The 13658-nt window shown below is 38.3% G+C and overlaps 1 protein-coding gene across 1 annotated transcript; it reads left to right on the top strand.

The window, feature by feature from the left end:
* Positions 1–1850: 1850 nt before the first annotated feature.
* Positions 1851–12293, top strand: LOC133367602 (vomeronasal type-2 receptor 26-like). Its single transcript, XM_061591698.1, has 5 exons — positions 1851–1910; positions 1997–2326; positions 5440–5667; positions 8296–8422; positions 11395–12293. The coding sequence occupies exons 1-5, from the start codon at positions 1851–1853 to the stop codon at positions 12291–12293; spliced, it is 1644 nt and encodes a 547-aa protein (XP_061447682.1).
* The last annotated feature ends 1365 nt before the right edge of the window (positions 12294–13658 follow it).

Below are 13658 nucleotides of genomic sequence, written 5' to 3'. Positions count from 1 at the left end.
GCACAGACAAACTGAGCAGGATTTAACTTCTGCTCATCAACCAATGAATGGGGGTTACATTCAGCAGAATTTCATGCAGGAGGGGGTTTGCATCACAATCCTCTGATAAAACTTTATTTTAGTAATACCTTGCAAGGTGCTACTAAATCTTCAGGACTTCAACCTGACTAAAATCAGGACTTCAACCTGACTTTGGGACTTCAAAGCACCTTGCACCTGATGTCATTATGATGTCAAGTGATTGGAATTTGGCCTGCAAAGCCAGTTCTGATAAGGATCTGGTATGTGGATCCAAAAAGGTTCCCCACTCTTGCACTAGGTTATACTACTCTGCACTAATTTAATTTATTATGTGAATCAAGCCATAGGCAGGTTTATCCTATATCAGATGGTGCTTCTTAGCACTAATCAAGATCAGCCCATCAGAACATTATGCTCTGAGGATGCTGAATGCTGATACTGGGTCTATGAAAGGAAGAGGTCAGAAATCCTAGTCTTATCTCAAATATGCCAACTGTCTCTCTCTGCCTCCATCCTAGGGCCTTACTCTTGTCTTGACATTTTGCTTTCTAAGACCTAGTAGGTGTGCATGTTGCATTTGCCCTACTAACTTACAGTGAGATGCAAACAACATGTTTTCTTTTTCTGAAAGTAGTGTCTTGCACAAGGGAATACCCTGGAGAGATTACTGTGAAACTAGTGATTATCTCAAATTACTATGAGTCATCCTCCATTTTGCTGAGCTCCACATGGATCTTATATAAAATACTGCTGTGCCTGTTCAGTGTTGGAATGAGGGAATTTAACAGGCAGGATCACCCTACACTTCTGGAACCACTGAAGACAGTGTGTAACCTAGGTGAAAATTGTAGAGAAAAAACAGAATTCTAGGTCAAGATTTGCCCAGAGATGGCTGGGACGTTGTTGCTGCTGCTGTTATTTCTGTGGATCCAGCTATCTGCATCTGAGAAAAAGGAAGACATTGTTTTGTGTACCATGAATGATCCCTTCCAGATCCCATACGGTTATTATCAAACAGGGGATCTAATCTTTGGAGCAATTGCTACTCAGTTTGGCTGTGTGTTTGATGAAATATATTTCAGTGAGCACCCTAGAACAAAGTTTGTTGGTGAACTTTTGTAAGGATCTTTTTCACCCTCCCTAAAATATACTAGGCCAGTCACATGCATTGTAACCATACCTTGAATTGAATGTTTAGAATAAAGCCTGCATACTATTTCTTTAAAAAAGTGTTTTTCAAGGATTTTTAAAAATGCTTCTTAGGCTTATAAAAATTCTATGTGACATTCTAGATACTTACCTCATTTTGCTCTTCCCCTGCTTAGCAGATGCTGCTGCAGACAGGCAGGAAATAAGAGAAGGAGTTGGCCAGGTCCCACATGCAGCAGCACACAATGGAGGAATTTGAGGAACATGTATCATTTTGCCCATAATATTCTACTGAAATCAGTATGAATTTCATTTGGCTGAATCAGTTCATGAATTTTATTTTAAAAACTGGCAGGAGACTATGACTGAATCCATTTCTTATACATTATATACATTTCTTTTCTGCTAATGCCGCTCCTCTCCACCCAGCACCAAAAAGGGTCCGGGCGGAAGCCCTTTTGCGTGAGGGGCAGGAAGAAAGGCATGAAGCCACTTCCTGCCTCTTTGGCGCCAAAAGCGCCACCGCAGGGGGAGGAGCAGGAGAGGCTATTCAAGGCCATGCCCCTGCTGACCCCCTCCTCTTTCTGCTAAATAAAGTTAAGAGAGTCTGCTAAATAAAGTTAAAGGGAGGATAATCCAATCATTAAGCAAACATATGTACTCTTATGCTAGGGGAAAAAATGTATGATACTAAAATGCTTTATCTGTTTTCGCCTCTTGTGTTTTCTATGGGTTTGAAGGTATGTAAACTTCAATCTTGATAATATTTGCAGACTTGATTATATAAACAATGCTATGGTGTCAAAAATAAACTATATTCATAAAGGACTGGATATCTTACACCATTGTGTACCTCTGCCTTAGTGCAACGCCGAAGAACTACCAGCATGTTCTCTCTTTGGTATTTACTGTGAAGGAGATCAATGAGAATCCCAAGATCCTACCAAATGTGAGCTTCGGGTTCCAAATCTATGACAGCTTCTTAAATGCAAAAATGACCCAACAGAACACACTGAAACTTCTCTCCATGAGGGAAAAGATTACCCCCAATTTCAAATGTGACAAACAAAAGAATCTGATAGCTGTTATTGGGGGACTTAACTCTGAAACCTCACTTCACATGGCTACTATCTTAGGCATCTATAAGATTCCACAGGTACAGGGGATCTATGGGCCAGGAAGCTGTTTCCAATTTCTATAGCCTCAGTACTTAGGCTGCTATTCTAACCCAATTTACTTGGGAATAAACCACATTGAACTCAATGAGGCTTACATATGGACAGACATGGTTAGGACTTTTTGGAACTAGAGAGGATGGGATGTAATTGACATGCCTTGCTCAGTTTTCAAGAAAATATTTTGACTGTGGAATATAGTTTTGCTATTTTCCCTTACAATGTGCATTTTATCCTGAGCTCAGCAACACATTTTTTAAAAAATGGAAGTAACATCCATGTTTTGATGATGAGCTGCTCCAGAATGATGCTGGAGTGATTCTCATGCGTATGCAATCAAGTTGTTTGCTGTATAACATATTCTGGTCAGGATGTTTAAGCCAAGCTTTTAGTTAACATAAGGAATAAAATACATAGAGATAAACCACTGACTTTCCCCCCAACATTGCAAATCTTGAGGAAAGTCTTAAAGGATAATGGTTTATATTACATTACAGGTTTGTTCTTCTGCCTGCTATGTGATCAGCAGGATAGGAGGAGACACAAGGAAGGGCATATGGAGTGGGGGGGGGGTTCATGTCACACTGGCCCAAGAAATGTGAGATTATATGGCACTTGACAAAGAGACAGAAGAAGGAATTCACTGCTTGTTGTGACCACCAACAACAAAAAATAAGTTATTTACATTTAAAAAAAGGACTGTGTGGTTCATCCTCTAGTGCTCCCAAAAGATACACTTTATAGTGTTTAAATTCCTTCCATTTATACCTATACATAAATATATATGCTTTTAAAACTCTCTCTCTCTCTCTCTCTCTCTCTCTCTCTCTCTCTCCCTCCCTCTCTCTCTCTCTCTCTCTCTCCCTCCCTCCCTCTCTCTCTCTCTCTCTCTCTCTCTCTATGTTTCATCTTAGCAGATACTGTATTTCATTTTTTAAAATAATTTTTATTCAAATTTTTCAAGACAAACAAAACAAAGTCAAAAAACATAACAATACAACAAAAAAATAAAAATAAAATAGTTGACTTCCGATTTGTCGCAGATCAGCTATAAGTATATAATATACATCAAACCTGTCCCTTAATATATACATACAGGATCACTTTTCTCCATAGGCTATCTTAGTTAATCGTCAAATCCCATTATCATCATTTCATTTTTATCTTTCAACAAAAAGTCTAAGAGAGGCTTCCATTCCTTAAGAAATGTGTCTGTCGATTTTTCTCTAAGTAGACATGTCAATTTATCCATCTCTACTAAGTCCATTAATTTCAATAGCCATTCTTCCGTTGTTGGTGTTGATTCCATTTTCCACTTTTGTGCATATAATAATCTTGCTGCCGTAATCATATATAATATTATTCTTCCATATTTCTTTTCTATTTGTTTATCCATAAAACCCAATAAAAAAAATTCTGGTTTTGACTGAATATTTATCTTTAGAATTTTTTGCATCATCCTACCTATCTGTGCCCAAAATGATTTTGCCTTTTTACACAGCCACCACATATGATAAAATGATCCTTCTTGTTGTTTACATTTCCAACAAACATTAGAAACATTACTATACATTTTTGACAACTTTTCTGGAGTCATGTACCAACGGTACATCATTTTATAGAAATTTTCTTTAAGATTATAGCATAATGTAAATCTCAAGCCTTTTTTCCACATATTTTCCCATTGATCCATTTGTATGTTATAACCAAAATTTTTTGCCCACTTAACCATACACTCTTTTACTTGTTCTTCTTCCATATCCATTTTCAGTAAGAGTTTATACATTTTCGCAATTGTATTTTCATCATTTGTACACAAACCTATTTCAAAATCAGATTTACTTATTTCAGACCCATACATTTTCTTGTCCATTTTATATCAAAAAAAAAGGCAGATACTGTATTTCAGATGGATTGTTAGAATTTAATATAAGTTAACCTTTTCACCTCTTAGATCGCTAATTGTGTATTTGCTCCAGTGATGAATGTTAAAACTCAGCTCCCTTCCTTTTATCGGATGGTCCCCAATGAGGCATACCAATATGCAGGGATTGTCCATCTACTTATGCATTTCAAATGGACATGGATTGGGATCCTTGCAGCAGATGATGATAATGGCAACAAGTTTATGCAGACCTTGATACCAAAGCTTGCACAGCATGGGATCTGTACAGCCCTCAGTGAAAAAACACCTGACATATCTCAAGCTATAGATAATTTGAGTTCATTCAAATTCATCCTGTCCAAGGCTGTTTCGCTAACCATGTCAAAAGTCAAAATACTAATTGTAAATGCTGAATTTCAGACTATGACATGTTTGATGTGGATGATATATTTCTATGGATTAGTAGAAGATGTTAGAGAGACTTCTATAGGTAAAGTGTGGATTATGACAGCCCAGTGGGAGTTCTCATCAGAGACATTGCATCGAGCTTTTAATAACCATGTCTTCCATGGTGCCTTGTCATTTGCAATCCATTCAAATGAAGTGCTGGGGTTTAGGGAATTCCTTCTGGTCCTCCATAGGAACTCACAAAAAGGAGATGATTTTCTCAGGATCTTCTGGGAAGAGGCATTCAACTGCTCATTTTCTGATTCCAATGTGGACAAGCACACTAATGGTACTTGCACTGGGCAAGAGAAGGTTGAAAGCCTCCCTGGGGCTCTTTTTGAAATGAGCATGACTGGCCAAAGCTATAGCATCTACAATGCGGTCCAAGCAATAGCACATGTGTTGCATAAGATGAATACATCCAAGCTGAAATTCAGAGGAATATTCAACACAGGTAGAATGGATCCTCCACATTTAAAACCTTGGCAGGTAATGTTTCATGTCCATAATGACTTTCTTACAACAGTTAATCTTACATATGATGACACTTATTTCAGCAAAAACACCAAGAAACCCAGACCTATATATAATGTAATGCATAATATTTCTACAAGTTAGCATGGGAGTTGCTGCATTTAGTCAACAGAAACAGAAATAAATAATATGACGAATGATGTTGGATTGTTGCACTCATTTATTTATTTAAGTGATGCTGACCTTTTCATCATTTTGGAAAATATGTCTTTGTCTAATTCTGTCTAGCTTAACCCTTTCCTGAGGAGTATCTCATTTAACAACACTGCTGGTGACACAGTGTCTTTTGACGAGAATGGTGAATTAGCAGCTGGATTTGATATAATAAACTGGGTTACTTTCCCAAATCAATCCTTCTTACGAGTGAAAGTAGGAAGGCTGGAACCTCAGGCTTCACCAGGCCAGAAGTTCAGCATGAATGAGGAGAGCATCACATGGCACAGTATGTTTGATCAGGTGGGAATCAAATATATGTTCAAAGATATAAGGCTAATTGGAATCTTGTTCCAACTTCAGTCGTCCTGTACATCCTGCTGGGCATATTGTTGTGCAGAGCTCAGGGCAAGAAAAAATAGTTTGATATATCAGTACTGGTTTTTTTAAATATATATTTTCTTGAAGAATATCAAGCTGTATGCAAATTAAAGATGCAATCCTTATAGGAGTAAGTTGTCTTGAACTTAGTGTGACTTACTTCAGAGTAAACAAACACTGATCAGGCTGCAAAAGTGCACATACCTGACAACAAAATCAATCTATTCCATCTGACACCTTTTGCATACACGATACATTACTTTGCCAATGTCATGATGAAAATATCACCGACCCCCCATTGCTCTTTGCTCCTGAAGGTGCTGCACACTTGTCATCTTCAATCACAAATGATAGGTGGTGGTGGCCATTTTCAACAGTAAGTTGTATGGGGGCCCAGTTCACAACTGCTTTATCTTCCAAATTAAAGTGGCCAGTATTGCCCACTTTTTAAAATGTGTGTTTCTTATTTTATTTTATTTTAAAAAAAATAGTCCTAGGACATCCCTAAACATGCAAAAGTAAGGGCAGCATTCAGGACCAGGACCAGAAAATAAATAACTGCAGTTGATGCATTTGCAGGGAGAAGCACAACGGTTGCATTTTCCTCCCCTGACCTACACTTCACACATTCTAATTGGTGATGCTGCCCAAACTCAACATTAGCTGGTTTATATAGTTCACCTAGTATGTTTGTAACTCTCAGATCTATAGCATGCCCTGATTTTGATCAACAGATGTTAATATTTTTCAATTCAAAGCAAGTTTGATTAAGATTTCATTTATGTTTTCTGTACCTGCACAGTCTGCAGGGGAATAGTACTTGGGGGATAGTACAGTAATGTGAGATGTTCTGATGGCTTTATAACCATTCTCTTATTTATTTTTGTTTATCTCCCTTAGAGGTAAACATCTTTCTGAAATGCTTGGAAGTGTGGTTCCTGCCAAATGCTTTCAAAGCATCCCTCAAAATGGCAATACATGATTATGTAATGTTATTTGCAGACCAGGGACTGTAGAGAAGAAGGGAAAAAAATATATTCCGTGGGGTCAGCAATCTTTTTTCTTTCCAAAAAGGCTTCTCAAATTTGGCTGTCCTATGTTTTGTCATTTTTGAAACATTTTGTTGATGTTATGTGCCTTCAAGTCGATTACTACTTATGGCGACCCTATGAATCAGTGACCTCCAAGAGCATCTGTCATGAGCCACCCTGTTCAGATCTTGTAAATTCAGGTCTATGACTTCCTTTATAGAATCAATCCATCCCTTGTTTGGCCTTCCTCTTTTTCTACTCCCTTCTGTTTTTCCTAGCATTATTGTCTTTTCTGGTGAATCATGTCGTCTCATGATGTGTCCAAAGTATGATAACCTCAGTTTCATCATTTTAGCTTCTAGCGATAGTTCTGGTTTAGTTATTTGTCTTTTTTACAGTCCATGGTATGTGCAAAGCTCTCCTCCAACACCACATTTCAAATGAGTTGATTTTTCTCTTATCCACTTTTTTCACTTTTTTCACATCCATACATAGAGATCGGAAATACCATGGTCTGAATGATCCTGACTGTAGTGTTCAGTGATACATATTTGCATTTGAAAACCACTCTTAGTTCAGTTAAAATATTACAGAAGCTTTGTTCATTTGCCTGGTGTTAAACCACCAAAAGAACTTATGTCTGATTCCATATATTTTTTAATAGTACGAATGGAAATTTCTGTCAGTTTTGGCTCTCTTGGTTTCTCATTTTTCCAATCTTAAATTCAGTTCTACAGCAATTTGTGAATCTTTTTTTAAAAAATTCTTCAGCATTTTAGTGTGATTTTTTTTTCATACTAAACACATTTTCCATGCCGTTTTGAGTGATGTACTCATTTTTGCAAGCAATTTATCCTAATGAAATGCATTTTTATGTTATTTTCATTTTTATGCACACTTCACTCTAATATATAAATTTAATGAATTTGGCTTTAATTGCAAATTGTATCAAATTTCTCCTCCATCTCTAATTTATGGGTAAAGGCCATAGCTCAGTGGAAGAGCATTTGTCAAGCCTGCAGAGGGTCTCAGTTTTAATCCCCAGAATCTTCAGGTAGGGCTGAGAGTGGCTCCTCTCACCAGGAAAAACTTCCTAACTGTTAAAGCCATATGACAATGGAACCAATTACCTAAAGAGGTAGTGGGGTCTCCGACACTGGAATCATTCAAGAGGCAGCTGGACAGCCATCTGTCGGGAATGCTTTGATTTGGATTCCTGCATTGAGCAGGGGGTTGGACTTGATGGCCTTATAGGCCCCTTCCAACTCTACTATTCTATGATTCTATGATCCTACCTGAACCTGGGAGAGCTGTTGTCAGTCAGTGGAGACAATGCTGAGCTGGATGGACCAATTTCCTGACTTGGTACAAGGCAGCTAGCTATTTATATGCCACCTTTTAAAATATTATCAGCATTGGCCTCTCCACAGTAACAATATCTGGTGTCACATTGAGTATAGAGAGTGCTTTGTTGTTAACTACCACAACCAGACATTTTTCTTCTCTCTTATATGGTTAGATGTTGCCTCTAGCAGTATGTAATGACAACTGCCACCCAGGTTACAGGAGGAAAAAGAAGGAGGGGGCACCATTCTGTTGTTATGATTGTACTCTGTGTCCAGAGGGGAAGATTTCAGACCGGAAGGGTAGGAGACTATAATCTTCAGTTTTATCAGTAGACTGTAGAATAGATTCCATTGGCTTTTCTGTAGCACTAGTTCAATATTACAAAACAGAGTGACAACATAAGCTCTATTCAGTCATTACCCTCATGTAGGATACTACATTTTTTGGAGGGAGTGTAATGTTTCCTTCCTAATTCGAATGTGTGTTACCCATGGTGGTTTAAAGAGAAACCCAAATGTGCAAGATCCTACTGAAGTGTAGGGGCTCTACCTGATCAGGGCATCAACTTGTGCAAGTGTCCGAATCATGTAGATCCCCTACACACAGCCAGAAGCTTGTGCACTGAGATTTCTTTTCAGACAACCATGGACATTGCACAGTTGTTTGAAGAACTGAATAAGGAGACACAACAACATGGGAGTGGGAATAAAAGCATAGACCCACCCCAAGTAAACATAGGGCTCAAGTAATGGTTTCCTTCAGGAGGAAGGGTGGGATATAAATAAATATAAATAAAAATGTATAATGAGGTATAATCTGAGGGTGCTTGGTGCAGCCATCTTTTTGTAGCTAAACTAGATTAGGTCTGGTTGATGCCTGGATAGAAGACTGCTTGGGGACCCTTTGCACATCACTTTGAATTCACTGTTGGGGGGAAATCGTATATACATGCAATGAAGAAATGAAATAAACAATTGTAAGGTATGTAGGTTAATATCCCAAATGAGACTTTTTATACATGCCGTTCTGGCACATGCCACAGCACCTGAAGAATGACCTATGATGCCCGACTCAGTTTCACTCTTGTTTACAGCATTAAAACAGTAAAACTCAGCCAGACATGTGATAAGATAGATTGCTTTACAAACATTATCCTGTACATAGTTCATAAGTAGCTCACCTGATCAAATAAAAGAAATCTGGGTGTGGAAGAACTGATGTGGATATAGTTTTTCAGCTGGATGTGCATGCACACAGCGTGATGCTCATCCAGATCCCTTTGGTCTGTTTTTATGCCAGTTTCTGTCACGAATGTTCAGTTACTTTAGCAAAGGGAATATTCTGAGCATAAAAGTAGAATATTCTGAGTGTAAAAATTATAATAAAGGGCTGGTGAGAAGTGTTGTCCACTTCTATTCACTGCAGAGCAATTGTCTCATGCCAAAAGAAGTTACTACTGCTACCAACCAATAAACCAAGTCTCTCCTTTGCTTTAGGATTTCTGTCGCTGATATGCTCCTATCTAAATTTTTTTTGTCTTTCAAATCTGCTTCTCTCTAAACAAAGCACGTGGCATACAATTCTCCTTTGGTCACCATCCCCTTTTGTAGCCACAGGCCACCTGGCAAGTATTATGGCAAGTTCTTAGCCAAGGAGAAGGGCTGAGAAACCAACGCAGTGGCCAAAAATATTCTGTATTGCCCCTACATATTAGCTGCTAGCTTCCTGTCTTCTGATTATCAGTTGCAATTCAGGGGAGACCTACTGGCTACTCTAACTGCTACACTCACAGGCAATATTCTCTGTCAGTGCCACCAAATAGACAGGATCAAGCTTGCTTGCCCCCAGAATTACTGCTCCCTTCCTTGCCCCTGTCTTTCCAAGATGCATGTCCATCCTTGGGCCTGTGCACCTGACAAAAGTGACTTGGAAGACCAGCATTTATTATTATTATTATTATTACTACTACTACTACTACTACTACTACTAAAATGACAGAATAGATTATGGGGGGAAATGCAGAGTGAGGCACTGTTCTAATCCCTTCTGCCATGCCTTACTTTATGATCTTAGCTGCTAAAACAAGTTATTTCATGAGAAATCAGTGACACTGGGGGGCAATATCAAGCTACAGCAAGTACAGAAAGCGAGGGCCTCCTTTTGTGGTGGCCCACCCACACCTTTGGATGATCTCCCCTCTGGGATGTGCCTTACCATGACATTGGTGTTGTTTTGTCAACAGATTAAGGTACATGTCTTTCCCCAGGCTTTTGGGAACCATTTGAACTTTCTGTTGTTGCTGGTGGTTTTACTTGTAACTGAATTCTGAATTTCTTTTATGCTGTTTCTTTTTTTTCCTTTTCTTTTTTATTGCTTTAATATCAACAACAACAAAATGTACGCACACACACACTACAGGATTTCCAGGATTATTTATAGGAAATGAATACATAGGATACATTTTCTATAACCCCTCATGCTTTCCATATTTCTGAAAGAGCTGTCAGCAGGTGTCTTTGTATGTTGTCATTAGATGCATATAACACAAAGCTCCATCAGATGGCACAAAAGGCCTGTAGTTTTTCTTTGCCTTGCAGGAGCTAAATTTTATGTTTAATGTTTTTCCAAGGGTGAAAAAGTCTATACTCTTTGCCAAGCAGATAAGTCTAAATTTTCCAAGGATTTCCATCTCTGAATTACAGAATCAACAAAAAAGATACTAATTCCTTACATTTAAAATCATGATTTACCCCTTTTAATATTGATAGCAAAAACAATAAAGCAAGAGGTTATTCTGTAATTTTAACAAGTTCTTGGTGGATCTTGGACCAGAACTCCTGTATATATGGGTATACTAGTCTAAGGTGGTAACACAGAGTACAGTACATGCTCTTACAGATATATCCACACTGCCATAATGAATTAATTGCCGTTTCAATTTTGCTGCTTAATTTTTGGTTTGGACTGTGCATAATTTTTCCTCCCTAGGACTTTGAGTGAAGAATTGTTTATAAATACTACGAATAAACAATACAATGGCAATGACATGTCAGTGATTTCCCCTTATCTATCATCTTCATTTTGAAGTATCTCATGATTCAAACAAATGTGATTACAAAAGATTGGTTTTTGTTGTTGTTGTTTTAGGTGTAGCTTTTGGAATATACATCCAATACTGGAAGTGAACCCATTCATATCATGGGGCATAGCATGATGCATGTATGAAGAAAAAGAAGGCATAAATGAAAATGTGTGTTATTTTGTTTTCCAGACATGGATGATTGTTACAAATGCCCAGAAGATCAATTTCCAAACAAAGATCAAAATCAATGTCTTCCTAAGCTTCTGAATTTCCTCTCTTTCTCAGAACCACTGGGGATTATTTTAACTTTCTTAGCTGTATCTTTTTCTCTAATCACAACTTTGGTGCTAGGAATTTTCATTAAGAACCAAAATACTCCCATTGTCAAAGCTAACAATCGAGACCTCACGTTCTCTCTGCTCTTCTCCATATTGCTCTGTTTTTACTGTTCTGTACTGTTCATTGGCCGACCCCATACAGTGACCTGCTATTTACGACAAACTGCCTTTGGCATCATCTTCTCAGTGGCTGTTTCGTGCATATTGGCCAAAACAATCACTGTGGTTCTGGCTTTCATGGCCACCAAGCCAGGATCCAGAATGAGGAAATGGGTGGGGAAAAAACTCACAAATGTTATTCTTCTTAGTTGCTCTATTATTCAAGTGAGTATTTGCGCTGTATGGCTATGCACAGCTCCTCCATTCCCAGATGTTGACATGTACTCTTTGGCTGAAGAAATTGTAGTGGAATGCAATGAAGGGTCTGTCTTTATGTTTTATTGTGTCCTGGGTTATCTGGGTCTCCTGGCCATTGTTAGCTTCACTGTGGCTTTCCAGGCCAGGAAATTGCCAGACAGTTTCAATGAAGCCAGATTCATTACTTTCAGCATGTTAATGTTTTGCAGTGTTTGGTTGTCTTTTGTTCCATCTTACCTGAGCACTAAAGGAAAGCACATGGTGGCTGTAGAGATCTTTTCCATCTTGGCCTCCAGTGCTGGGTTACTAGGTTGCATATTTTTCCCAAAATGTTACATAATTATCCTGAGGCCTGATTTGAATAGCAAGCATCATCTAATTAGGAGAAATTAGAATAGATCTACTAGTTATTAGGATGCTTATAACTGAAATTTTGTATAGTTATTTAAAAAAAATGCTAACATGGCTTTCTGATGAGTAGTTCTGAGTTGTTGTCTGAAATTACTGTAGCTGGTTTTTATTTTTGCTTTTCCTTTCCTCCTCCCCCCCCCCCCAGTTTCCACTCAACCCCTAAGCACATCATTTGTACAGATGTCGATCTTAAAAATATCTCTGGGAGAGTGGAGTGAAGTCCTGCCGTCAGTGGAGCTGTCATATGATCAGTACAGAATAGAGAGCTTGTGAACAAAGGGGAATATCATCTGACAACTAGCAAAAGATTTCACTTCAACTTTTTATCCTGTTTAAAATAAATAAATCAGCAACAGCAATTTAACCAATCTTGCTGCTGTTTGCTGTGTTAAGAAAGGTAAAAGAGAAATCAAACTGTAGCTACTTCCAGCAAGAAAAAAGTGTTCTGAAAGAAGTTGTCTGCATTAATAATGCTAATGCACTAATAACTCTATCAGCTGAATGACCAAAATTACTGCACACATGAGATGCAACTGCAGTAGAACATACAGCATTAGAGAAGTTCATTAACAAACCAGGATAAAACTGCAACAAGAAAACAAGATGGACATTGATGTAACTAACTTTAATTTGTGTGATTACATTAAATTATAAGTTGAACCTAATAACAGGGTTGAGTTGAGATTTGTGAAGGGTAAGGGGGTGCTCACACCTCCCTCAACACACACCCCATTTCAAATTGAGTGGAGGGATTAAAACACATTTTACCAATGTAGCATTATCTCACTAAATAATTTTTGTGTTTCATTAAAACTCATACATGATAGTGACAATGTTTCATCCTGCTAGGTGTTTAGAGGATGTTTTAGGTAACTGAGAGGTCTCTAAACAGTTGACAAAATGACAATAATGCCAGCATCTATCTAGGAAGAATGTATTTGCTTTTATCAATAACATGAAACTTATCCATTAGATATGTATACCTGTATTATTTTCTGAAGAAACATAGGAGGGCATAATCTTTGGTTGGTGGCCCAGCTGTGCCCCTATCTGGACAGGGATAACCTGGCTTCAGTTGTCCATGCTCTGGTAACCTCCAAGTTAGATTACTGCAATGCACTCTACGTGGGGCTGCCTTTGAAGACGGTTCGGAAACTGCAGCTTGTGCAAAATGCAGCAGCCAGATTGGTAACAGGGACCAGACGGTCTGAACATATAAAACTGATTCTGGCCAGCTTGCATTGGCTGCCTGTATGTTTCCGAGCTTGATTCAAGGTGCTGGTTTTAACCTACAAAGCCTTACACGGCTTGGGACCACAATGCCTGATGGAACACTTCTCCTGATAT

The sequence above is a fragment of the Rhineura floridana genome, chromosome 11 (genome assembly GCF_030035675.1).
Source record: "Rhineura floridana isolate rRhiFlo1 chromosome 11, rRhiFlo1.hap2, whole genome shotgun sequence".
NCBI classification, from domain to species: domain Eukaryota; kingdom Metazoa; phylum Chordata; class Lepidosauria; order Squamata; family Rhineuridae; genus Rhineura; species Rhineura floridana.
This window is presented reverse-complemented; position numbering and strand designations above follow the sequence as displayed.

Excerpts from the sequence above, each read along its gene's own strand:
- LOC133367602 (XM_061591698.1), top strand. The coding sequence starts at position 1,851 with ATGTATGATACTAAAATGCTTTATCTGTTTTCGCCTCTTGTGTTTTCT. Across the intron at positions 1,911-1,996 it reads TGTTTTCTATGGGTTTGAAG|GACTGGATATCTTACACCAT; the intron begins GTATGTAAACTT and ends ATATTCATAAAG. Across the intron at positions 5,668-8,295 it reads GGCACAGTATGTTTGATCAG|ATGTTGCCTCTAGCAGTATG; the intron begins GTGGGAATCAAA and ends TTATATGGTTAG.